Source organism: Eulemur rufifrons, chromosome 6, assembly GCF_041146395.1.
Source record: "Eulemur rufifrons isolate Redbay chromosome 6, OSU_ERuf_1, whole genome shotgun sequence".
NCBI lineage: Eukaryota > Metazoa > Chordata > Mammalia > Primates > Lemuridae > Eulemur > Eulemur rufifrons.
Genome location: NC_090988.1, coordinates 49,199,666 through 49,227,463, shown reverse-complemented (window position 1 = coordinate 49,227,463; position 27,798 = coordinate 49,199,666). Strand labels below are relative to the sequence as shown.

Below are 27,798 nucleotides of genomic sequence, written 5' to 3'. Positions count from 1 at the left end.
TTTTGTTTTTTTTTTCCCCACATCTCTATCTTTTTATTCTTCTAATAACCTCTGGTAGAATCAGAAAGGATCAATCTATCTTCTGGGGGGAAAGTAGAGCACATTATGGTTTTATTTACCCAAGTTTATACAACAGAAAAGTGAAGGCTAAGACTATGACAAATATAAGGACTGAAATGGTCCCTATGGTCCGACGGCCTATTTTATAAATAGGGACTGTGAGGCCCAGAGACACCAAGCAGCTTGCCTAAGGAGGCACAGGAAGTCAAAGTCAGAGTCGGATTAGAACCCAGGCCTCTTCCCTCTCAGCCAATGAATGTTCCACAAGACTAGCCCCTTCTTCCTTGGATTTTGACTACCTAATACTTGAAAAACAAAATCCAAAGCAAGGGCAAATTCTATTACAAAGATGTCCCCTGGTGTGCTTAGAGATGGATACCACCAGAGTCAGAGGAGACGAGACCCTGAGCAAAGGTACGCATTCCTCTGCAGCTCCCGGGATGCAGAACTAGATGCTCTTCCTGTCCACCTCCAGCCAGGGGGAACCCGTAACTGGGCCGGGCAACTCATTCCACTGTTGCATTGTTTGAAAATTCTTTCTTCCATATGCCTTCTCCTCTGCACTGGCTGCTACGTGGCAATTGATTTCATTTACAGTAGTTCATTTTAATTAATTCATTGGAAGAACTAGCGATATGCACTCATTCCTTAGGCCACGTGTGCAGTTTCTGCTTGTCCTGGGGCCCCCCTGACTGGACAGCTCGTGTGCTGGTGGCCTGCTGCTCAGTGATGCCCACCCTCCACTCCGTGCCTCCTGTCCCCTGGAGTGCAGGGGCCCACGGGTGCCAGGGTCCTACCTCCATCGTTGTCTTTGCTATCACCGCAGGCGGTTTCCATGGAAGTGTCACATCCTGCTCCTCTCCAGCCCAGCTGGCAGACGCAGTGCCACCCGTTCAGGTCCAGGGTACATCTGCCATTACCATTGCACAACCCAGGGCAACCCTCTGCAAGACAAAGTACACAGAGTCGAGGTCTGATCTCCCAGAGCCAACTGCCATACACACACTCTACCTGCCGACTTCCAAAATGCTTTCACAGCCATCAGCACATTGATGCCACAGCAGCCCAGGGAGGCAGGTGTCATTAGGAATTGCCGCTTTGCAGAGAAGGCAACTGAGGCTCAGAGTGGTAAAAGGACTCACCAAAATCGCACAGTCAGAAGTGGCAGGGATGGGCCTGAAACCCACACCTCCTGCATCTAACCCCGCCCCTTTCAATCAGGATTCTAGAACTGGAGTCAGTGGACATGGGCCTGGCAGAATCTGACCAAGAGAGCTTTTTGCCCAATCCTTGCTCTTTATTCATCCTCGTGTGTTTCTCCTGTCTCTGGCAGCTGTTTGGAACAAAGGAAACACCTCTCTGTTTATCTTCATGTCCCTCTGCACTTCTGGGTGTCTTCTAAAGGGCCATACTTTTTCCAACTCTTGTGATCAGTCAATTTTATTGGACCTTAGGCATGTTGTTTATTTTCTCCTAAACAACTGTCTTTGCTTTGAGGAAGAGGGCTTGGGTCTTTTTCTCACCATCTTGTGTGGAGCTACACTTAGAAGAGGGTTCTGTACCCAGAGGAGCCCCCGTGACTGTCCCAAAAGAGACTAGGGCTGTCTGCCAGTGCAGTGCAGGTACGTGCAGGCTGCTCTGCTCCCTTACTTTCCTCTGCACACCTGTCTGCCTGTCTGCCATTTATTAAGCACCTTCTCTGAGCTAGCACTGGAGGTACGGAAATGAATAAGACCTATTCTTATTCTTGAGGAGCATGTAGCCTATCCAAGGAGACAAATTCATGTAAGTGAAACATTTCACTGCTAAGTGCCTGGAAGGAGATGTACAAAACATGGTGAGAACTTAACACAGGTGTGGCCATCCAAGAGGGCTGTGGATGATCTAGTCAAGAAGGTTCAGGCAATACTTAGACTCTGCATTGGTTATGCTTTGACCATATGATAAGGTGGGGAGTTTTTATTGCTATTAAAGTAGATACAGCATTTTTGATTACCACCCCTTCAAGTCCCTCTGAATTTGTGGCTCAGAAATCTATGTCTGAGACTATGTTAAGTTACATGGTTCACTTCAGGTTCTATTTTGCCACTTGGTTTTCATTCAAGTCCTTACTTTAATAAACCTGCCAACCCCCTTCTCGGAGGGGCTATCAAAGATCACCTGTCACTGTCATGCCTTCCATTTCCTCTTTGCCCCTCATTCAGTCTCAGGGAAAGGTATGGATGTGAAAGCACTCTATTAGCTATACAGCTTGATTTGTTTTATTATTATGAGCAACAAATTGCTCCAAACATGGCTACGAACTAAATTTTCTGCCATGAAACAATGGGAAATTGACCCATTATTCTTAAGTAGGGCAACAAATGTGAAAGAGGCTGTCTAGTACAAGACCTGGCCCAAGGTGGGTACTCACTAAATGCCTGATCAATCAGAATCTAAAACTTTAGTGCTTCAAGGACTTTTGATCGTTGAGTGTCATTCCAAAGTGAAAGGAAAGAACATGTTTATTTACACTTGAGATGTTCAACACAGCAAACAATCAATCAATCTGGCCATTGTGTTTTCCATTTAAAAGAAGGAACATTTATCAAGTGTGTACTCCAAGCCTAGGAGGGATTCCTTGAAAAGTTTGGAAGCATATGTAGACTATGTGGTCTCTGCACAGCAGAAGCCTGTTGGGAAAGATGGGAAGCCACCAGCATGTCCACCCCCAGAAGTGACTGAGAAGGAAGTGGGCTCCACGAACAGTGCTGTGACGTGCAGGTGACTGCCCAGGCATTCTAACTCGGTAGCCAACATCAGCCACCCTTAGCGATCTAAGCAATCATAGCCTCCTCCTTTCTCCAGTTAATTTCATTTCAATTTTTGTCCACATGGCTGGGCACAGTGGCCCACGCCTGTAATCTCAGCACTTTGGGAGGCTGAGGCAGGAGGATCACTTGAGGCCAGGGTTTGAAACTAGCCCCTTGGGCAACATAGGGAGACCCCTGTCTCTACAAAAAAAAAAAAAAAATTCAAATTTTGTCCATAGGCTGGGACTTATTTTTACTTAAGCCTCATTTGTAGTTGGTATTAGTCTTGGAGGAAGTAGGTTCCAATCTTTAAGAATGGTAATAAAATGCTTTCTTTTGCTCTAAGATATAGCCTTTTATAAGATGCAAAGAGTATCTCTTGCTAAGAGTACAGGCTTGAGAGCCATAGCAAAGGCTGGCTGTGCCAGTCAGTGGCAGTGTGACTCAGGCTCATTATTTAATTTCTTTGAGACTTAGTCTTCTTTGCTTATAAAATGGGGGTATTGGAAGGATTAAATAAGATAATATATGTATCATACATAAAGCCTGGCATATAGCTCAAACACGATATCTGAATCTTCCACTCACCTTTACCTTCTCTCTATTTTGGGCACAGGGAGTATAACGTTTTAAGTTGTACCTATAACCTCAGGTAGGGCTCACAGAAAGGCAGAATAGGAAGTGGAGGCAGTTACTTAGATCAGAGTCAGCAAACTTGCTCTGTAAATGTCCAAAGGGTTTAGGTTTGTGAGCTACATGGTCTCTGTTGCAATTACTCTACTCTGCCATGTAGCTTGAAAGCAGCCACATGCAATTTGTAAACGAATGTACATGGCTGTGTTCCAATAAACTTAATTTACAAAACTAGGTGATGGGCCAGATTTGGCTCTAATTTGCCAAACCCTGGTTTAGATGCTTCAGGACAGTGATGATAATGACAACTGCCATACACTGAAGGTCTGCTATGGCTGGCTACTCTGTTAGGCACTTTACATAGATTATTTCTAAAATAAGTAACTTGTTAAAATTTTTAGATCCTGATTTTCTAGGGCAGTTCTAACCTCACACCACTTAATTCTAATTTTTTTAAAAATAAAAACCATGTGTTATAACAGAGCAAGGACTTTGGAGTTGGACAAATCTCAGTTCAAATCTCAGCATCATCATTTTACTTATAACACAAATTATTTAACTCTAAGCTTCGGTTTTCTCATCTGTAAAATGGAGACAATACCTAATTCAAAGAGTTGTTGAGAGGATTAAATGAGATAATGTATACAAATTATTTCTCACAGTGGGTAAGATAAGTCAGCATTCAATAAATGGTAGCTCTTATTATTTTTATTGTTGGATTTATTTAACTTTGTATAATTTCACTAAGAAATTCACAAATAAGAAAACCCTTTGCCCGTCCAAACTGCATCAATGTTTGGGTTAAAAGCTATGGTCCTCATAAATACAACCTTGCCAAAGACGGCTGAGACAAGCCTAGTATTTGTCTCCTGGGGTCACGGGGTCCACATGCAGTATGGTGGGAGGCGGCACGATGGGTTCAGGGCCATGAGTCCCTGTGCATGCCACCATCTCATGCTTTCCTAGCATACTGTCCTTCTCTCAATAGCAATTGTCCCAAATATACTTAAATGATTAATTTCACAATCAGTTTAACTGTCTTACTCCCTCCATTAGAATGTACACTCTATAAAGGCAACTTTGGGGCTAAACCAGTGCCTGCACATAGAAGGCACTCAATATATATTTGTTGAAATGAACCAATGGATGAGATAAGAGACCAAGGTTCAGGTACCTCCTGACTCACTTGTGGGTAAGTCAGGAAAGTCACTTTCCCTCTTTGGCCTCAATTTTCCTCAATTGTGAAACAAGGGTTTGGATGAGATGATCCATTAGGTCCTTCCAGCATAACTGACCCAATAGAGAAGGTCAAAACAATTTCAAATCTGATGATTCTGTTCTTAAATTCAACAAACCATACTCAGCACCTACTATATGCCAGACCTTGTGCTAATTCTGGGTATACAGAGATGAGATATATCCCCTGCCCTTAATAATTTTATATTCTATTTATCTGTACCCTACTTTGTTCCAGGAAGACTTTAAAATGGGTCTTTCATCTCAAACAGCACTTCTCAAAGTGAACTGTGTGAAATACTAGTTTCTATGAGGTCCTCAAAAACAAGCTTCAGTAGTCAAATACGTTTGGAAAACATGGCATCCTATACTCTCATCCTAGAGAGCCACACTGAATATCAATACATTAAAGGCTCTGAAAAGTTTTATCATAAGAAACCTGCTTGATTACTTGATTACTAGAACATTTTCCAATTTGACCTCAGAACTCTTTTCCCTGCCAACAAGCCTGTAATATTCCATTGCATGAAATTCCCTTTGGGAAGCCTTGCTCTAGTGAGCTCCTGTGAGCACACAGCACCTTGTACACACATTCCATGATGCCTGGAAGCTGCCTGAAGGAACAGGTGTTCTCAGGGAGGGTCAGCTCTAGGTGTGCAATCACAGGGGCACTATCCACAATTTCTTCAAATGGACCAAGTTATATCCTGAGGATCTGCACTGTCCTATCAGTTTCCAAGGGACTTTGAGTAGCTGTGGGTGGAACAAGGTTTGCTCTCATCCAGCAATTTGCTTCTGGGATAATCACAGCCCCATTAGCCAGCATGAGGAAGCCACCTCTAGGGTGACTTGCTGACTTTCTTAAAGCAATACGCCCATCCTTACCCACTGCTAAGGCTGATTAATTCCACAAACCCTCAAACTCATCAATAATTCAGAGAGCCCAAGTGACATTAACAAAATCCCTCCTAGAAGGATCATACCAGGCATTTGCTAGAGCCAAAATAATGTAATTTTAAGGTTTAGAGACGGGCTGAGCTTTTCAAAAGAAACGATGCCCTTTAAGTGTCAAGGGACTGCTTTATCGTCAACCTCCTGCTTCAGCCCAGGAAGCAGCGCCCCTTGCAGCTAGCATCAGGTGTGACTGGAAGACTTTCAGAATCTTTGAAGGTATTTATCTTTTAGTGAAGTGGCAAGGGGGCTACATAGTACACCTATCCTATAAAACATGCCCTGTTTCTTTATGTTTTGCTTCTGGTCCTCTTATACTTCTTTATCTCCACATTCACTTCCCTAGACAGGGTCATCTTCATCTCTTACCTAGTTGACAGCAACAGTCTGCTCATTGGTCTTCTCGTCCTCAACATTCCCCTCAATTCTTCTTTTACAGTATGGCCAGATTGATTCTTCCAAATCCAAATGTGATCAAATCATTATCCTGCTTTTAAAAACCTTCAGTGGCTCTCTCATACCCTTATGTTAAATTACACAATCTATTATATGAGGCCCCTGATCAAATTGGGAGGGGGAGGTCTCCTTGTTAAGTGGCTCTTGGCTTTTCCTTAACCCTCATCACACTTTGTTGGAATTATTTGTTTTAATGTCTTCTCTGCTACACTGCAGGTACACCGAGATCAGGGACCATATCTGTTGTGCAGTTTCCACATTTCCTGGCATTTAAGGAGTTCAATGTATTTGTTGAGTGAATGTTGTTTCTTTACCAATAGGACAGGAAAGCAATGAACAAAAGCTTGTTTGTCTTTGAACTGCAAAATACTCCACTCTGACAAGTCCTGAGCTTGCATGGTACAGGTCTCTGAATTCTTTTTTTAGAATTAGTATCCATTATACCAGAATGTCAGCCAGATGAGGGCTTGGTTCAGGCCTAGAATTTGCCAAGAAACATTCATCTTTTAAAGTAAGTTGTGATTCATTGACCGAATCCAACTAAAGGTCTGGTGATGATATTTTCTGAACTAAAGATCAGAACATGTGGTTTGAGACAGAATATGAGCCACTTCCCAGGGATGGTGCCAGTTTGGAAGATGTAGTTTGGAGGAAAAAAATATTGGAAATTATGGGACATTCTTGGTGACTTACTGTGATAGAAGATGGAATGTTGGACATATGGACAGGCCAGGAAATCCAAAGTCCTGGCTCTGCCCCTTACTGCAGGTGTGACCCAGGATGAGCCACTCAACTCCCTCAACTTCAGTTTCCTTTTTTAATCAAATCGGTATAATTATATCTGTTCCCTTAAAAAAAAAAATCACAGACTCACTTAAGGCTCATGGATGTGAAAAAACTTCACATAGGAGGAAAAAATTCCATCAAATAGATGGTAACAGAATTAAATTTAGCCCATCCTGAAGATTCCTCTGATAATGTGTAAAACACCTCTTTTAAAGAGGCTCAGAGGTACTACTTTTTCTCGTTGGAAGGATTCTATTCTCAGCTGAGCACCAGCACATGAAACAGGAAGGCCCTTGCTTGCCACCCACCTGATGGGTCCTAGCAACACCTTTGTTGTAGTGGGCAATGCTGTCCCAGCTGAAAAGCATTTAGTCAGTTACGTTTCCCTGAAATCCTTTCCATGAGTTTTCAAACAGCAGTTGCTGTCTATTATACAAAGCCAATTTAGCCTTTTCTTTTCAGTTTCAAAAATTAATCTGGCTAATGAAGTCCTTCTCCAAATTAGGAGTGTGAATAAGAGTAAGAATATGATAAAATAGCGTAACTCACATTTATTGAGCTCCTACCCATATACTAAGCACTTTATATTCATTATTTCACTTAATCCTCATGCTAACCCTGTGGAGTGAGTCCTGCTAGCATCCTCGTTGTATACAGACAGACTCTGAAGTGAAGAGAGGCTAAATAACTTGCCCAAGGTCACCCAGTTCATCAAGTGTTGGGGCTGGGATTTAAACCCGGGCAGTGTGACTCCAGAGTATGTGTCCCTAACAACTGAGCACATATATCTTACCAGGTGCTGTGTTAGGGCCTGAGGATAAAAAGATGAATATGACATGGTATTTCTCCTCAAGGAGCATAGAGTCTTTTAAGAGCCCACATATCTGCTCATTCTGAGACTTATTCTTAGAGCAAGGAGGCCTATTTGGAAAATTAGGCGCCATCTAATTAATGTAAATGTTTAAATTGGAAGGAATTACTTTGCCTTTAGGGAACACTCTTCAAAGATAAAACTTACCAAAGTCAGGCCTTCTCTGAAAAGGAAAACAACCAAGCAAGCAAGCAACCATCTACTCCCTGAGGTCAGGGGTCTGCTTTTCCCCTTGTCTCCAGGGCCTGGCCCAGAGGCCCAGCACACAATGGGGGCTGCACACATGGTTGCTGGATGAACACAATAGCAATAGAATATAGTCCTTAAGATTTCTGAGCTTGCTCTTGGGTCTCTCCCTCTCTCAGGCCACCCATCCTGGTTCCCAGGGCCTTAATTCTGATGGGCCAGGGGTCATAAGGAACGGGCAGGGTGACATGAGATGGGGTGGGAAGGGCGAGGGGTGTATGTATGTGGGGAGAGGGGAGGACAGCAGCACAATGGTAATGTCACAAACAGATCTGAGCAACTTGGGAGGAGAATGACACTCCAGGTATATCAACTACCTTGTGACCAAGGGCATCCCCTTTGGGCAGTGGATGCTGCGGGGGACAAAACTGGGGCTATAGCAACATCTAGACATCATGCTTATGGGGTGTATATACATTTTTATATACACATTTCTTCTTTTATGCTCACACACAAACACACACACAAAGACAACAGGAAAATAGAGGAAGGAAGACCATACCTTTAACTACCCTATCCAGATAGTGAGCTTGGGAGATAAAAGACAGGACATTTAAGGTAGGCTCAAGTAATTGCAATACTGCCTGCCACATAACCATGCCAGGTGCTAGGGAGACAAAGGGGGCTGTGTCTCACGTTTGGGACAGGCCTCTATCATAGTGGGGAAAATAAAACCAAAGACAGGACAACACGAGAGAGAAGGAGGGAGAGCAAGCAATTCTCCAGAAGGGCCAAAAGGAACTTCAACTCATTCTGTGATCCAGGCATTTGGAAACGTGATCATATAAACGAGAAGACATATGGATAGGGAAAACAGGAGAAAGGAGGATGGGAAGCTGCAAAAGTGGCCACACTCCTGCTCCGTCAGGTTTGCCCAGCTTTATGGAAAACCAGAACTTGCCCCATTGTCTACTCAGAGCAGCATCTGACCTCCCTCCAGGGGGAGCAGCTACACCAAGAACAAGTAAGTGCATCTGGGCGGAAGCCTTCCCAAGAAGCTGGAATTTAGAAATATGAAAAATTTGAATAATCTCTGATATGCACTAGGGAATTGGGTTGAGTCTTTGGTCAAATACACTGCTAGATTATCTGTTTGCCGTTCTTGAATTTTCCACTTACACATGTGCCCACATATGCTTGAATGCAGAATGCTTGGTGTTCTAAGTAAGATGCCTCCCTCCTTTGTGCATCTCACACAGAAGGGGAGGTGCAGGGCAATGGATGTCACTGTGAAAAACAGGAAAAAGAAAAGGAAACCTGACTACTTCTCAGTGCTTATTAACTCAAAAGACAGAACGATGTGTGCTTTGTCTTCCAATGGAGGGGCTGTGTCCAAGCCTTGAATTATTTGGCCATCTAAGGTCTTGCTTACTTGTGAGCATGGGTGTCAAAGGTTGCTCTGAAATAAAGCCCACTGTGCATACATGTGGGTGCCTGGCTGTGTGTGTAGAGCAGGGCAGGCCTCTTCATTCCCAGCACAAATCAGTAAAACCATTCCACCTTCCCCACCTAGGCTGGAGTCATGGCCATTTGGGGGGCTCTCCTTTCCCTGTCTCCCTACACCTCCCCCTCGTATGTTCCCACAAGGGCAGATAGATGGCAGTCTCCTGAAGGAGCTGATGCATTCAGCCAGGCTGCACTCTGTCCTCAGCTCCATTTTACACATCAGTCGAAAGCCCATCAAACGGGACTGGGCTGCAATGGTGTGGCCTTATCTGGAATTCCCTAGGACTCTATAAACTGTAAGAACATTCTTACTCTCTTCATAAAAAAATATAAATTTTATTTTTTCAATCCTCTGGATAAAATAGACATTGTTGCTGTTCATCAATATATATTAGCCTCAAAAGACTGGTGGATGCTCTTATTCAGGTATCCATGGGGTCTCTGTTTCAAGATGATATATGCTCCTGGAGGCTGCACAGCCAAGTGGAAAATTGGGAAGAGGAGATTTTAACTTGGCCTGCATGCTTCCTTTCATTTGTATAGATGCTCCATGAGACAGGAGGATATAAGAGGAGAACATGAAGGAGAGTGGCTTATTAAGCAGGAGTGAATAAACAAAGCTGTGGAATGCCAAACGATGAAAAATAGGGACAGCCCACATGAAAAACAATCTAGGAAACATATCTGGCTAAAGGGAAGGATTTCTTGATTCTTGGTTCATCTGTCTCTTTAGTCTTAGTCATGCTAATTCATCTGATTTTGCAAAGTGGTCTAAAATTTCTTAGATATCATTTCCCAGGATATACTATCAAAGAGCAAGAACACACATGATCTCCTGGCTCGGGTGGTTTTCTTAGCTTTCAGATCTGTAGAGTGTTTTGGAGGATCCTAATCATAAGTTGTTGTAATGACTCTGAATCCAGTTACAGAAGAGGTAGAGTGAGCCTAGGATTCTCTTCCAGGAATGCCTACGCTGGCTGAGATGCCATCATTGGGATCCAAATGGTCACACCACTGTGCAGCATCCACGTTGAGGGAGTTCTCTGAAGAGAAAAGCTTTCTTGACTGTCTCCAAACTAAATGGTGGTATCATGGCTCTGGTGGTGAGTAAAGATTACATCCACTCTATCTATAGGATCCTCTCCCAGGGCCACGGGCTGACTTCAGCCATGTCTCTCTCTTCTAATGCCATTTCACTTTTAAGAACCATATAGTAATGAAGATCTTTATTAAATGCAAATATATTTTTAATACTTTTAAAAAATTCTTACTAACATCTCCAGACCACAGGTAGGAAGAGAAGCCAGTGGAAGTAACCAAGGCAGGCTCAGGTTACTATCAACATTGTGAGTTCTCAGGAGATGAGACATTCAAAACTTCAAATTCTGACTCCACAAATTCAAAGAGATTCCTTTGCTATAAAGAGACCTCAAGCTGCGCTGAATCCCAAAGCCAACAACAGTTAATACCAAATCCAAGAGTACTCTGGGAAGGGAATCGAGCTTTCTGCTTCTGGCCATTGAAAATGGAAGTGACAACTGGGTCTCTGAACTCCAATGCCATTTATTTATAAAAGGCATGTGTAGAAGTCTGCACTAGTGTTGCTTTTATTGTTTGAAAATCTTGTCACGTATGCTCTTGAGTACAATCATTTTAAAATTCATGACTTTAAAGTAGCAACTTTTAGAAAAGATGATGCAAAGTCCACGAGTTTGCATTACAGAAGGTAGATTCAGGACTTCATAAAATCCTGGCATCTTTTTCCTCCGGACTTCTTTCCTCCTGGGCCACACTTTTTTTTTTTGACATTGCACAAACGTTTCTTATGCTCCCGCTATATTCCTGTTACTATGCCAGAAGCTGGAGACAGTGGTGGCTCATAGCTCTTTATGCTACAGACTCCGAGCCTTTGGCATGAGGCTGGTCTGTGAGGTCTTAGGTCTCTTCGGCATTTCTACGACCATCAACACGAAAACTTCTTTCCTTGACTTGCCTGTACCAACATAAGTTTCCAAAAGTTTCTCTTGGGATAATCTCAAGAAGCTTCCGTGGCCTCCTATCAAAGGTTATGAGAACACGTCAAGAAGATTTCCATTCTTATTCTCCCGGAGCCTCAGGTCAACTCTTACAGTCGTACCACTGGCGCACGTCAGGGCAGATTACACAGGGATGGCTGCAGCAGGTGACACGTGTGGTGGTTATCATCATCTGAACTTCTTTCACGTGCATGACAAACCTCCAAAGAGATGTTCTCTTTAAGATCTTGGATACATTAATGCTCTTCTCTCTTTGGATGAACGATCAGTGAATAAGTGGTTGGCGGCACCCACCCTGAGAGAAACTCATAGAGCGCAGTAACTTTCCTGCAGCTTCCCACCTCTACCGCGTGTGGGCTGAAATCTCCCAGAGCCATCAGCAAATCAAACTCTCGCTCTGATACCGTGAGGTAGATCCCTGTACACTTTCTCTTTCTCCTTGTCAGCATCTGTGCTGTCAGATCACGGGTGCTGTCGTGAGTGGATGCTTGTGAGGAGGGAAAACCACACGGGTACCACACAGGTGCTGATACCTGGTCGAGTGATTGGCGAGCTCTCGGTTAGGGATCGTCTGATTACAAAAAAGAAACCTGAGAGCTACCATGCAAAAGTGGACAAAGCACTCCAGAAGATTTTGTGGCCTTTCTTTCTAATTTCTCCTCGTCGTGAAGTCTGGTTTTGCTCACTCAAGCAATTGCATCATCAGAGTAGTATTTTGATCTGTACTCCCAGAGGAGGCTTTTGTTTAAGAATCAGGATTTATATGATTGGACAGCTCTCCTGAAGTCTAGTAAAGAATTCTGTGTATTTGGCATCTTGAACAATCACAGCTTTGGGGGCAAGGTTGGAATTTTACAAAGGTAATCAGAAGCTGGCATTTCCTACAGGTGTTTTGAGACTTTTATAGACAAAGGGCACTGAGGTGAATAAAATAACCATTAAAGAATTGATCCAAAATGTTAGTAGTGTTTTCAAAGAAATAGGAAAAAATTAAACACCTTCTTAAATTTAACTATGATTTTCAGCTTTCTCAGAGGAAATCAGAGGTCAAGCCCCAGGCTTAAGGGACCCACAAAATTCCTTGAAAAGACATCCAAAAATAGGCATTTGATGACTCGATGTTGAACATATACTTGAGAAACAAATACAAATCAATCCATCTTACCTTAACTTCTGGGCTACGAAAACTGAGCTCTATATATGCAATTGTGAGCATTAGCATTAACAGCAAAACTGAAGAATCCCTTTTTCTTTGTGGGGTATTTTAGGAGCAGGCAATTCAGTTTCGTGCTGTTGGTTGTGTGGTTCTGTGGGTAGCAGGGGAAGGGGCTGGAATTCTGTCACCCTGGGGACTATCTCCAGCCACCCCACTCTGTGACCCACGGACAGAGAAACTGAAGCCCCAAGCAACCACGTGGTCTGCCCATGTGCTTTCACCAAAGATCTTTCTTCAAGACGCAAAGGGACTTGTAAGTCCCAACATAAGGAATTAGGATTGAATGTGAAGTATTCTTGCTGTTTGACAAAAACACTGTCATTAAAGAGGATGCCACTGCTAAATTCCCTTTTATTCTGACAACCAACCTCTCTTGAGAAAAATCAAGTAGCTTCCACAAAAGCGAAGGTGGGCCAGAGCCTCCAAAAGAAGACATTTAGTTCCTACCATAATAATCTGCTCTGGGAAATGTCATTGGGGTAAAAAGTTTCTTACGTTGGGGACTTGGACATAAGGAGCCCAGATTTGTCTTATTCTTTAAATTCTTTATTCCTGCTGTAAAGTAATCAAATCCTTCTTTCCTGTTTATGGAGGGCAGCCGTGTGTAAATAAACAGGCCCTCCCCTCTCTCGCTTCCACTGCATGGAGGTCTCTGAATCAGTGTCTTGGATACCAGTTCTTTCTGATATGGGAAATGACTATATTGCTGTGTTGGAACTAGCTGCATGATAATGGTCTATTGTATAATAATGAAATCTGATAACAAGAGAAAATTTAACACTTTGAATTTCTAACTTTTCACATCAGCAGTTTTTTTCTTTTCCTAAATTACCCTCCTAGGGAGTGAAGTTCCCTGGAAACATAAGAAAGTGCTTCTTGTTCCCATCAAAGATTAAAGAAGGATCTCTCCTTCTCATTTCTATTTCAACAAGAAAAGGAAGACACCTACCATTGTTCCTCTCATTTGCATCCCCTCCCCTCCCTTACATCCTACAAGGTTACTGAAGTGCTCCTCCAGCATGAGGGTGTTGGCTTTCTCTTGGGGATGCAACTGGCCACAGCAGAGACCCACAGACAGAAGGTTGCCATGCAGGAAAATTAGACAAGGACAAAGAAAACACTCACCACACAATGAAAGGTAATAGAATTCTGAGCCAAAGTCCTTTCACCTGAGCCACTATGACTAGCCCATTACTTCTTCAATGCCCTATGACATTTTGCTGGTATTTAGGACTGTCAACCTTCTTCTCCTATTGTACACATTTACCTTGATGTATTTCTTATCTGGAGGGGAAAAAGCATCTGCAACCCCAAGGAGGAATCTATTCTTAAAGAGTGACAACAGGGTGTGCTAGGGAGGTAGGAGAAGATGGTTTGACTTCTTGGCATCAAAATAAAAGAGACTCTCTTAAAGCCAGGCTGATGCATATCTGCAAGATGCTGTGTGTGGCAAGGCCTGCCCACAAGCCCTGTCATGAATCATCTGTGATTGGACTAAGGGAGATTTCCCTAAGTCCCTAATCATTTGACTCAGATTAGATGCTCTTATCTTATAAAAATTTTTGTCTGACATTTATAAACTTTTTGGAATTTTGGTAAGGTGAGCTGACGACTCGGTAAGCAACTGATAGAAAACAGAATGTGCTCTCTCTGAGTTCTGATTTTTTTTGTTTTATTTTATTTTTTAATAGGGATGAGTCTTCTTCTGGGCTGGGAGGCTGGAAAGGTCAGTCCGTCCTTAGTCACGCAGAAAAGTGAAGGTGAGGGGAAAGCAGAGTTTATAGAAGAGGGCATGACTAGGGCCACCCCCTCATTAACAGGTTCCCAGGACAATCAGGAGGTAGGGTGACACTGACATAAAGAAGCCATCAAGTAGCGTACAGTAAGATGACATGGCACAATCTCCTGCAGAGAAGCAGGAAGGGCTGCTGTCACAATGGAGTGGCTCTGTTGAGAATGGGGGCCGGGGCAAGTTAGGTGAGGAACTGTGAGCACACGGCCTCTGGGAAGGGGCTGATACCCTAAAACCGGGGCTTTGTCGTGCAAGGACTGCAGAGCTAGCAGCTGGTGGGGAGAAATTCAAGCTTCAAACTCCTAGTCTACCTCTTTAAGTTACATGACCTTGAGCCTCAGGCTGAAAAAGAGGAAATAATACATACTGCTTCATAGGATGATTGTTAAGAGAATAACAATAATACAATAAAAGTTCTTAGCACAGTGCTCAGCATGTTGTAAATACTTAAAAATTAGAAGCCATTATTGTTATTACTATTAATAAATGTAAGACGTTCTATAGCCACTGATGTTGCTAGGATGGGGATCAAGGATATAAACTAATGTGAGGCTGCAAACCAAAAAGAATGAAGATTTTAAAAACCCACAAGAGATAAGAGGTAGCTCTGTTTGCTCAAAATTCCTTTGTCTCTGAAAAGCTTTGGGGCGTGTCTTCCAGTTTCTCTAAGACCCAAGAGGTCACTTTCCGAGCCAGAAAGGCACATGGAATCCTGCCTTCTAAAGCCATGTGCTCACCATCTGATCACAGACCCTTCATTAAAAAAAAAAAAAAGACAGGGAAGAAGTTAAAACACACATACATAAACTAGTTGATTCAATAAAGAGCTTTTGGTGAGTGTTCATTCCAGGATAATAAACAAAGCAAAACGTCTGGCTGAGTTTAAAATCAACAAGACCAGCAGGAAAGGCAGAAAGAAGGGAACGAAGTGATCAGCTTGTTTTTAAAGCTGCCAACAGTGCTGCTTCAGCAGAGGCTGGTGCCAAGGAGACCCCAAGAGAGGGGAGAGGAGACAAATGCAAGCAGGATGGAAGCTGAGCTCGGGGAAGGGGATCCCAGGCCTAATGGACTGCAGATGTGGCCTTGGGGCCTGCGGGGAGCTTTCCCTGGATCCAGGCCTCTGTGGGAGCTCTGACCCAGGAGCCAGTGGCCACGGAGGGCTCAGAGCTAAGCAAGAGCCATCCCAGCCAGATAATGAAATTTACATCAATAATAATGGCCATGTGCATTAGGCTTCCCACTAGGTGCCAGCCTGTGCCACACTCTTTACATGCATTATTATCTCTATCTTTTGGGTGAGAAAACTGAGGCTCAGAGAGGGGACAGGACTTACTGACAGCTGCTAAGTGGCAGGCATCTGCCTCATTCCTGAACACCGAGCTGCTTGACGCAAAGCTATGCTGCATGTAGCCTGGGAGAAGCTAAATGGCAAGGCACACTAACCAGCTAACTGGGACCTGGGAAATGGAAACTGGGAGGAATAAGGTTGAAAATGCCAAGTTGAAATCCAACTGAGTCTAAATCCAAATGACGCCTAGGAAAGGCCAGTCATAATGTTGTCAGATGAAAGGACTTTCTGCCCCCTGTTCCCACATGCAATGGGGGCCCTGAGGGACAGAGGTGTCCTGCAGACCAGAGAAGGTAGCCTGGGCCCGGGGCCCGCCATACCGATGGTGCAGTGCTCGCCGTTCCAGCCGGGGCTGCACTCGCACTTGCCGTCGCGGCAGGTCCCGTGCTCGGCACAGCGCGGGTGGCAGGCCCGCTGGTCGCAGGCGGACCCCATCCAGCCGTCCTCGCAGCGGCAGGTGCCTCCTACACAGACGCCGTGGCCTCCGCAGTCAGCAGCGCAGATCTCTGTGGGGAGGAGGAGGCGGGAGGACACAGGGCCAGGAGAGGACGAAGGGGCCAGAGGGGAGGGGAGGGAGGAGAGAAACAAAACAAGCATTGAGAAAGTTATTGTTGGGCACGAGGGTCACACTTGGCTACCTACCTAGGCTTCTGTGAGAGATCAGGATTCCCAAGGCTCGGGGCACTAATCTCCGCGGACAATGACCCTCGGAGGAGAACAATTCTCTGGGCAGAAGCCTGCCCGGCGCCTGCTTCTCCACCAAAATAGAAGGGATTGAAAGGCTCTGCTCAATTTGCTTTTCCCTATGGCCAGCCTGTCCCTGCTTTTGTGCTTGCCACTTCCAAAGGGGACCGGCCTTCTGAACAGATGTGAGGAAAAGTCAAATTTAATTAAAAACCGGTTATGTGTGAAAACAAAGTGAGGATGAGTCCCCGTCGCCAAATGAAGTGCTTGTGGGTCTGGCCGGGCACGTGAAGAGTTCTGGGGCCTGCACTTCATTACGGGCTTCACGCCAATGGAGGGGGTTGGGGGCAAAGGAGGCAGGGCCCCTACCCCATGGGTACACGCTGGGTTGTTGTCCAAAACCTGCAGTTTGTTCTGCGCTTTTGCTGGGTTTATTCTGTGCTCCAGCTCCCTGCTTACTCACCCTAACTGCAAGCACCAGCTAAATGGGCTTTCAGATCCAAAGCAAACAGTTAGGGGGGCCACTTCACAGCCAGAGTGGAGTTGCCCACCCTTCACAAAGGCTCATCTGTGAGACGGTGCGAAACACACAGGCCCTGATTCACGAGCCCCTCGGGCTCCAGGCCAGCAACGGCTCCGTGCTTATTGCAGGCAGAGGTGGTGAAGGCTTCCAAAATGCAACTGCTCTTTAGGAAACAGGTTGAGCAACTGTGTCCACTGAAGCTTTCTGCCAAGGCTCTCATGGAGACCCTGACTTCATTCTTACGCCCCATGGCCCAACATTCTTCAAATGCATGTGAAAATCCCAACGCTTTTCATTTCTTTCAAACTAAATTAGCTGGCACCTCTATCAAGTTGCACTTGCCCATTACTCCCTTCCAAGCTGCACTCCTGGTTTAGAAGCTACTAATATTCTAGCTACTTTTGAACAAGAAAAGAAAACAAAATTAGGTCTCAGAGGCTCAGACCTTCCTGCCAATCTAAAAGACAATGGATAAAATGTTTGAGCGTTAAAAAAAAAAAAGTAAGAGTTACCATTTGTGGTGTATTCCTATGCTAGACACTCTGGCAAACACATTACCTCAAAAGGGAGGTACTTACTACATCAGGTTTCCCACCTGTAAGATGGGTTAGGGATATCTCTGACCTGGCGCCTGGGACCTGGGTTCTACGCCAGGCTCTGGAGCTCCTGAGCTGTGTGACTTTGGCCAGGTCCCTGGACTTCACTGAGCTGCAGTTCCTGGTCTGGGGAGCAGGCGCAGTGTGAGGCTGCCTTAGAGCAGCCCTCTGCTGACCTAACCGGGCTGGAGCGAACGCCCGGGGGAGTGGATGACAAAGGGCATGGCAAAGATCAGGTAACTCAAGGTTTCCTGGAGCTGAGGGCAGGATGGTGAGCTTTAGCCTGGGAGTCTGAGGAGGTTGGTGAGGTCCCTGTCTGCTCAGCCACTAACCTGTTGTGTGACCTTGGGAAGGTCACTTCCTCTCTTCTGGGTGTCACTTTCCTCATCTATTGCAGGGGGAACCTGATGGTGTCTAAGGTCTCTTCAGGCTCTAAGCCTGTGGGATTCTATGATACAAGCATCTTCCACAGTATAGTACACCCCAAGAGTTGGCTGAAATGTCCCCCCGCCTCTGAGAAGTCTCCTGTGATTCACCCTGTGGTTACTCTCTTATTCCTTTCCTTCCCCTTTTACATGGTGGGGTGATTTTCTGTTTTTGTATCTGTCTTACCATCAGATTAGGAACAACCTGAGGCTGGGTCTAATTCCTCTGATCACCCCTATCCCTGGTACCCCACAGGTCATGGCACAGAATAGACCCCTTATTAAGGTTCCTTGCATAATGGATGAACCAGGGTGGTCCCACAGCCATAGGAGCCTGAGAATGGAAAACATTCACGCACATCCCCTTGGCCTGGCTGCAACTCCATCCACGCCCACCTATCTGTTTCTCTCCAGTGACCTGCCCGTATGAAATGTGCCACGTGAGGGTGGGTCTGTGGAGCTGAGCGTCACTACATCGAGCAGTCCCCCAGCATGTTGTTCAAGCTCCCTTCCCTTCTCGCTCACAAAACATCATCTTGGGCTTTCCTCAAGATACAGAATGACAATCACCAGGCTTCAGGCTTCCCTGAAATTCCTATTTCTTCTGCCCAATGCTGAAAGGGCAATGACCTCCTGGTGGCTCTGGAGGCTGGACCTGGGCTCAGGGCTAGAACTTTCCCCTGAGACCCTTGGGAGAGAAGAACAACTTAGGATTTGTTTGGGTTTATTCAGCACTTTTTCCAGGTGGCAGTTTATGGTGTGAAAGTAAACAGCAAACAGCACTTCTATTCAGTGAGGTGTGAGCCAGGAGAGGGACAGGCTGCAGCGCCGAAGCCAGGGTGTTTCCAGGCAGCAGGGCACACAGAGAGCGTGGGGGCCAAGAGCAGAAGAGGCAGCCTTCCCCACAACCGACCTCCAGATTTCAGGCCTTGGCTAACAGGTGCTGCACTGCTTTATTCATGAACCTAGAGGCAAGGCGGATGGAAGCGAGAAGACTTGGAATCAGACCTGATTCCAAATCTAAGTTCTGCCAGCTAAGTGATCTACTCAGTAGCTCTGAGCTTCCTTTTCTTCTTCGGTAAAATGGGGATTATGATGGCACATACTTCCAAAGGTCCTTAGAGTCTGATATTTAGTAGGTATTAATGAATTCATATGGATTTATTTATTCTTCTAATAATATCCACACATGCCCACTATATGCCACAGACTGTACCCAGTGCTAGAAATACAGAGGTCAATAAGACATAATCTCTGTACCCCAGGAGATCATAGGCCTAATAAACACAAACTAATATTGGCATTCCAAAGAATAGCCAAATACCCTACAGCTGTTACTCATGTCTGCTTATGTGCAATGGATTAAAAGAACCACAAAGCTCAGGATCAGACAGATCTGTGATCTACCCATGGCTTAGCCACTTACTTGCTGCCCAGGTAATCTGCAAGTTGCAAATTATGCAATGCATTGAGCCTTCCTGTCCATTTCTGTAAGATGGGGATAGTAATTCTCACTTCACCACCTTCACAGACTTGGGGTTAGATCACATAAGGCAATGTGTGGGAAAGCCACATTGCTTTTGGCTTAAGTAATGCTTATATAGGGTTTTACAGTTTACAAAGCACTCTTCACCTACAATTCTCGTTTAACTATCATAACAATGTTGTGGGAACACGTGGCTATTAATCCTGGTAGCAGTGTGGATGCTGAGACCCAGATAGTATAAGGTCATTCTACAAGGTCACGTGGTCATCCAATGCGTTTTCCTTGTTTGATAATCCTCAGAATAACACGTCAAGGTAGGCACCTTACAGATAAGGAAACTGAGCCTCAGAACGGGTGAGGACACTCCCATGCCATGGGCAGGCTTTTCTTTGAGGGAAACTCCCAGCTTTCCCTGCAGAGCCCCCTGCCCATTTCTGACCCTGCTGCTTATCCTTTGTTACGTCCCAGCCAGACCCTGGATGTGTGTGAAATGAAATGAGATCCTCTACACAGAGTTTCCCAGACACTTGGTCTCACTCTCCTCAGCTGCCCATCCACACACCCCGTTTCCTTGCCAGTTTCCTCGAGACATGCTCTGCTGGAGTGAAGCTAAAGTTGCCTGGCGGCTGGGCACCCCTCCACCAGCCCTTTACAAGCTGGGCTGTGAGCTCTTACACGTTTTAATGCAAGAGGCCTGCACAGGGTGACCTTGATGTTTACGGGGTGCTAACTGATGATGACACAGCCTGTGAGTGCTCAGGTTCTCCTCTGCAGATGGGCCTGTCGGCCTGAGCGGAGAGACCCACCGCCTCACCATGGGAGCAGAAACCTGAGATGCCACTTTATTTTATCGTTTGGCCTCAAGTCCCTATTGTTTCTTGTTTTTTTTTCAAATACCTTGATTTTTTTTTTTTTTTGTCCTTGAAATAAAAGGAACTGCTTTATATTTCCTTCTCAGATTCTGCTCTGACATTAAGGCAGATGTAAGTTCCCAGCGTGGCTAGTGAAAACAAAGCAGGATGATGCTGAAGAATGTGCTTTGAAAGCTCATATGCCTTTTACATAATGTAAGTGGTCCTTTGTGAAATCTGGGTCACAGCTCCTCTCTAAGTCACAGGTTTCCTTATGTAAACTGGAGATGACATCAACTACTGTACTTTGGAGGGCGGCTGTAGGAATCACTCTCAGTCGGTTGATTTCTTGGGTGCTCACTATGTGTAAGGCCTACAGTGGGCACTGGGGATCCCACGGTGATTATGACAGACACAGTTTTTTCCTGACCCCAAAGAGTTCACATTCTAGCATAGCAGACAGATATAATCTAAATCACTTAAATTAAACAAGTTAACATAAATGCAAGTGGAGCTTCTAGCACAGTGCCTGGCACGCAGTCAGGATATAATAAATTAATACACATTTTCAGAAGAAAGGAAATGAGATATAGTGGCAAGTGCACAAGACTGAAGTCAGAAGATCACATGTGAATTCTGACTTTCACAACATACTCAATACAAGGGAGCATTTGATAAACGCTAGGTGACTTTCACATGATCAACATCAGAGCCTTTTGACTGAATGGTGGCGGGCTGGGGTCTGGGAGGAATCTTCTGAAGTACTGTGGAGTACACAGGCTATAGGGTAGACTTGGGTTCTAACTCTGACTCCCCAATATCCAACTGTGGGTCTTTGGGAAAATTACTTAATCTGTCTGAGCCATATTCTTCACCAATCATGGTCACCCTACCCAGTGGGTGGTGATAACTGAAGGAAACAGTGTGTGTGAAAAGCTCTATGTAAACTACGTGGTGCACACGACTGGTTGTGAGGACCCAAGACGTACTCTCTCAGCTCAACTCCAAGTCACCTCGCAGAGGAGCATCTTCCTGAAGAGGGAAATATTTGCTTTTCTAGTAGCAGCCTCAAACTTTGGGTATGAAGCTCTTCTTTGGTCACCTGGCATGGCCCCAGGGGTATAGCCTGGGCTTCCTCTCAAAATCAGGTGAAAATCCTCAACTGTCCGAAAATTCTCATTCCCAGCTCATAAAGTCCTTGCCTGAACTGTACAGATCCTTGGAGATGAACCTGGCCAGGCCCAAGAACACATTAGCTCTTTTCCTGTAGAAAGCCAAACCCACAGCACTAACCCTTCCCCACCCCGCCTCTCCCCTGTGTACATATCTGTCTTCGCTCTAGGCTGGAAGCCCACCTGACAGAAGAGTCTAACTTCTATCCTTCTTGCTACCCTGGCACTAGCACCGAGTGTGGCACAGCACGGATTTCAACAAATGTTTGTTGAAAGAGCTGATGAATGAATAAGGAAAGCTTCATGGAAGAGGTGTATGTCAGTTGGCTCGACTCCGTCTCAGGGCCATACTGTGCATAAGTTTTTGTTAAATATATTCACATAGAGGCTCAGTTTCCTTTGTGCCTAGGCCTCTTAGAAACTTGTCTTCTCCAATCTCTGATTGTGAACTCTGTAATTTTAAAAAGTGTCTCAGTTCTTACACTCTCAGATATACATAGTCCTTCTTGCCAATGCCCATGTCACACCTGTTCTTCTATGACATGGAAGGAGGTGAACATGGGGAAGAGGTGGGAGGGAGGGGATATGATAGAAGGTTTGGCTAATGGTTAATTATGCCAAAAAACATATACATACAGGAAAAGCTGCCCCAGGCTCTTCTCACTAAATGTTAATCCTCACACAAGCCCAGATGAAGCCTGGGACCTATCACAGCTACGTTTTAATTTGTCTGGACTTACTTTATAATCCTATTCATTAAAATGGCTGGTAGGGGAAGCTGCGCCTTTCTCCTAAAGGGAGAGATGTATGCATAATTTTCCCATAAAATTTCTTCTACTTACAAAGGTACTCAAAATTGATACAAGTAAGGTATAGAACAGACCTCTCCCAAAGATCTGCATACTTTCCCGCTGAGCAAGGAACAGACGCAGGTGAAGCTGTTTCTAAAATTCTAGGGAAGTGGAAACAGTCTTGGCCCTGTTTGACCTCCTGGGGTGTTCTTTCTTAAATATGCCTTTAGCACTAAGAGGGATAATAAGTAAAATTGTTCTATTTTGCATAGGACCTGAGGTTCTGAGAATGACCTGAAGAAATTGTCATAGTGGGTTAAACAAATTAAAGCGATTCCTGCCAGGATTTTCCATTTCATCACTAGATCATCTGAGTTACTGCACAACCCGGGGAGTTTCTCTGAAATCCTGGTATACTTAAAGGCCAAGCCAAACTCATCAGCATTTGAGGCAAAAGTAAGGAGAAAATGGAATATTCTCCTTGGAACATTCTCTAATGTTCTAGAACCATTACTGGTATAACACAAATATGGCCTCACTAAATGCTCACAATAGTCCTGCAATGATACTTTCACTCCTGTATCGTAGCTAAGCAGACAGCTTGGAGAGGTTAAGTGACTTGTTCAAAGGAACTCAGCTAGAATGAAAGGTGACCATGATTAACACAGTGTCTTGGCCTGTGAACTGTGGAATCAGGCTGGGCCATGCCTCAGACGTCATCTGCCAGTGTCCCCTGATTGCTGATTGTGTATCAGATCTCTGCCCAGCTACACGAGATCTCTGGAATCAGAGTCAGACACTCCCTCCTCACCCCAACCCAGTGCCTATGTCCTTTTGCTTGTGTGCTTATCTGTCTGCTCAGCCTCCATCCATCTATCAGTCCATCTTAATCAGCTGTCTGTCACCAGGCTGCCTAACTGTCAATCCACCCATCTGTCCAACTGTATGACCTGAGCAAGTTTACCTCAGCCCTCTGTGGGTCAACGTTCTCATCTGCAAAATAGGGTACAGACACCCATATCTGCATATGTGCAGATTAAGTGAATACTAACTAATGCACCTAGTGTCGTGCACATTTTTAAAAACACTCACTGTATGGCAGCTCTATGGGGTAAACACTCACTGCTTGGCATCTCTACCATCTCTACGTGCTGGAAAGAGCCAGGAGAAGGGAGGGCTTGAAGACACTGGGGAGAGCAAGGGGATGACGTTCACCTGAGGTGCCTCTCACCAGGTGGAGAGGACAGATATGAAGCACAACCCGAGGGACAGGCTTAGTGGTCACCTCGTCCTCTGGGGAGAGGGATACAGGCGAGAGACATGGGGCACAGGCTGTGCAGAGACCAGGCCTGGATAATGGGGAAATGCTTAACCACTGGACTTGGTGTTGTCAGTGAGGAAGGAGGCAGGAACCTCTGCTGGTGAATGGATGTGGGGAGTGAGAGCACACAGAGCACAAGCAGGGCAGCTGGGAGGGCCCGGCAGAGGGTGAAGACTGAGCGTGGTGTGCTTTGGCTCAGCGGCACTCAGACACCAGCCGTAAGATCAGAAACGGGGACTACTTGGATCAGTGCTGGGTTTTGCCAGGTGGGTGTGGAAGGAAGCCACAGAGACATGGGGGCTGTGAATGATGACGGGAGGTGGCTGAGGTGAAGGGCCACGGGAACAGTGGAAAATGAAGAAGAAAGGCAAACCCGGAGAGAGCTGATGCTGGAGGAAGTGGCCTGGTTCTGGATGGGGGATCTCATTACACTGGATCGGGGCCAAGGGAGAAAAAGAGGAGGAAAACCAGAGGAGCATGAGGAAGCGCTTCAGAGATTCTCTAAATGGAAAAGCAAGGGCCTAGAGGGAGGAAGTGGCTCGTCCTACGCCACGCAGTGCCACGCGCTCAGTACTTGAGCAAGAACTTGCTGGCCGCCTTAGGAGTGGGTCATGTAAGGGCCGCCGCCATGCCTGTTGGTCCCTCGTCTGTGCTTCTGCATGTGTTAGGCTCCTTCACCCCGATCCTCACATGTTCAAGTCCAAATGGGCTTTCAGATCTGGCTCCAATGCCACCTCCTCCTTGAAGCCCCTCCCAGTGTCCCAGCTGGAAGAGTTCCCCTTTCGTCTTCCCAGAGCACTTTTATATGATTCCTTCTTTCTCAGGGCTATTAGTCTGTGTTGCTAGAGGACCCTGCCATCAGATTCATCTCTGCCTTCTTGAGTGAATCTCACACAGGGAATGTGTCTTCTGATTGCATCTGTATCTCCAGATTCTAGTTGTACGGGGCAGAGTGCTCCATGGAACTATTCAAGGTTCTGTGATTTCGCACAGAGCAGAGGCTTGTAATCAGGGAAGCTGGGTTCAAGCTGCCTGCTCTGCTCTTTCCTAGCTATGTGCACCAAATATCGCACACCTTTGAGCCTTATCTTTATCACTATAAAATGGGAACAATGATATCTATCTACCAGAATTCTAAAATTGATTTAAAAATATACTGAGTACCTGCTATGTGCCAGATATCCCTAGAAGCTGGGGATATAGAGATGATATAAAACAATTCCTACCCACAAGGAACTCAAGTCTACCTGTGCATGTAAGTGAGCACAATGCTGGCCACCATGCCTAGTAGCACACAGTAGCATTCTCCAAGTGTGGCACCTACTCTCTCTCCCTCTCTCCCTCACTAAATTGGACAGATGGATTTTAGTCTCAGTGAAGGTTTTAGGAAGAAGCCAGAAGGGGAAGAAGGTGCAGGAAAGGAGCCTCTGACTTCCTACAGTAATTAGTCTCCTTTAGACACTGAGGCCAAACCCAAGCTATTCTCTTGTGCTTTTCAACTTCCCTCCCTATCACCCGAGAGTCAGAGCTGCTTCAAGCCAGGGCTCTGTTCCACAGATCGAGATGGCAGAAAGCTAATGAGCCTTGGAAACCACACGGCCTTTCACCTCATTCAAGGAGCTTGGAGAGCTTTCAAACCAAGCAGAAAAGTGGATTCCAGTATGTCAGTGCAGAGCAGGTCTCCACATCTGTTCCCCCAGGACTAGAATTTCAAGCCTTTACAAAGCACCTATCACAGAAAGCAGTAAGCCACTGCCATTCATCTTAATTGGAGAGTATCTGGTCTCCTGATTAGAGGAGTTCAAACCTAGCTTGGAGAGGCTTCCAAACAGGGCCTGACTTTGCTGAAGAAAACAGCTGGTAAGCAAAGAAGCCAAAGAAGATGACCGGGATGGGCATTTTTGGCCAGGGTTGGAACCTAACCAGAACCCCACTGAAAGGGCCCCACTGGGTGACATGAAGGGACGGACAGCTGATGCTAAATCCTCTTCCCAAAAACCTCTGACCCTAACAACCTTTTGCAAAAGGCCCATTTCTTCACTTAGTCATAAGCTCACCTATCTAACTCTTTCCTGGACACCTCCACCTGGATGTCCCCCCCAGGCACTTCCAACTGCATGCTGATACTAGAGTAGCTTTCTAAAACCAAACGTAACTGTGTCACACCTCTGCTTAAAACTTCTCAGTGGCCCCCAATGACAGATAAAACCTAAGCTCTTTCAAGGTCATTCACGACCTGACGCCTGCTGGCTTCCTTCACCCTTTCCCTGCCTCACTACTGCCACAAATATCCTAAGCTAAGTCATTCCAAACTACCGGGCTTTCCTAGAAAATGCCCTGATGTCCCATCTTGGTACATGTTGCAAATCTTCGACTTCTACAATTGGCTGCTGCAAGGTGCTTGCCTCCTCCTTCTATCTCTGCCTGCTCATATCTGACCTCCATCACCCACATACGTCCCACCCTCATCACCAGTTGAAAGTGATTGCTCCTTTTCTTGAAGCCTTGTACTCATGCCAAATACACCAAGTTCACAATGCAATTTATGTGGTTCCTAGCAGTGTTACTAAAGGAAGTGGTACCTTATAAACCTGACACCTGATTCACTGGCACTTTCAGCACAAACCTTGGTAACAGCCAATGGCAGAGTTGAGCAGGGGGTAAACACGGGCTCTGGAGCCAGAAGAGCCTGGATTGGAACCCTTGTTTCCCCACAGTGTCGTTGGGCCAGTCACTCAAGTTCTCTGGACCCTGGTCTCCAGGGAATAATAACTTCTACAATGTCAGAGGCTTATATATTTGTTGTTTGAATAAATCATGAAGCACACACATGAAGGAGCTCTGTAAAATGTAAAATTTCCATTCAAAGAAGAGTTATTTTTAAAAATTACAAGTTATCATAGCAGCAGTGTGATTCAGGAAGACAACTGGAGATTTCGTGCGAGATATCAGCTTGGGCATCCAAATAGAAACCTGATTCTGAAGCCCAATTTCAGGAACGCTTATATTTGCATAATGAAGAGTTCCAATTCTGATAGAAAATGTTCCAGGGCTGTCAGGGGAAATTCTACTAAATTACAAATCTGCCAGCTCCTGGTTTATCAACCTTTAACTCTGGCGGTATTTAGCAGCATGCCTGTCTGGGCCCAATTTTCCAGTCTTTGATTAAATGTTAGGAACTGACCGTCTCATTGTGTCTAAACCTCCACACTACCACCCAGACAACTGCTGGGCTCTTCCCTGCCTCCCTTTGACCCTCCCCTTCCTTCTCTGCGCCAGTGTCAATCTCTCAGATATTTGTTATTCTGCAGTTTGATTTTAGGCTGTCACTCGCTGTTGGGGAGGGGTACAGGAAATGTCAAGTCTCAGTGGATATTAATCCTTGGGTGAAATTCTAACCTTGAGTTTCCTCTCCTGTAACATACCTATACAGAAATAGCCCAGCCTGATCGTTTCCTTTTGATGTTTAATTGGATGTCGGTGCTGCGCTTTCTGGGCTGAGAAGCTAATGCTTCTCAGAGAGGGAACAATTCCGGCTACACAAATGAGACTTGTAACAGGGGAGAATGCTCAATGCTGAATCTAATTTTCTCTCGCATCCATGAACATAAGACAATTTCTCTGGCATTAAAGCATCTCACTCAGTCTTTCTGTCATTAATAAGAATTAAATTCTGTTCCCTCAAATTTAAATGTAATTATATTTTGCCTTGTAAATAAAATTGAATTTAGCACTAATGCTACTGCTATGTTTAGAGCTTTAATTTTTTTTAACCCCGTTGCTACTTTCAGCTTTTTTTTTGTTTAAAAAAAAAAGCATTGGGTTTATTTTGCTGTCAATTGTGACTTAATTTGATAACAGAGCTTTTCAGCTCCATATCCACCCAGTCATTACTGTTGTTATTTATGCATTGGGATTTTCTTTCCTTTTGGGTAGGGGAGGAGAGTAACAGAAGCTCAGAGGATCTGAGTTTGAATTCTAGAGGGTCCCCCTAAATTAAGGTAGAACCTAGGCCAGGCTGAGTTGAGAGAGCTAAAGAGCGAGCCCTGGCATGGAGTCTGAAAGAGAAATCTTCAATGT

General features: G+C 45.1%; 1 protein-coding gene across 1 annotated transcript in view; it reads right to left on the bottom strand.

The window, feature by feature from the left end:
• TENM4 (teneurin transmembrane protein 4) overlaps window positions 1-27,798 on the bottom strand; it is a 431,057-nt gene that overhangs the window by 100,457 nt on the left and 302,802 nt on the right. The window contains exons 13-15 of the mRNA XM_069469155.1: window positions 16,190-16,375; window positions 8,534-8,560; window positions 858-1,004 (exon numbers count right to left, since the gene is read on the bottom strand). Of these exons, the coding sequence (XP_069325256.1) occupies window positions 858-1,004; window positions 8,534-8,560; window positions 16,190-16,375 (360 nt within the window). The remainder of the gene's footprint in view (window positions 1-857; window positions 1,005-8,533; window positions 8,561-16,189; window positions 16,376-27,798) is intronic.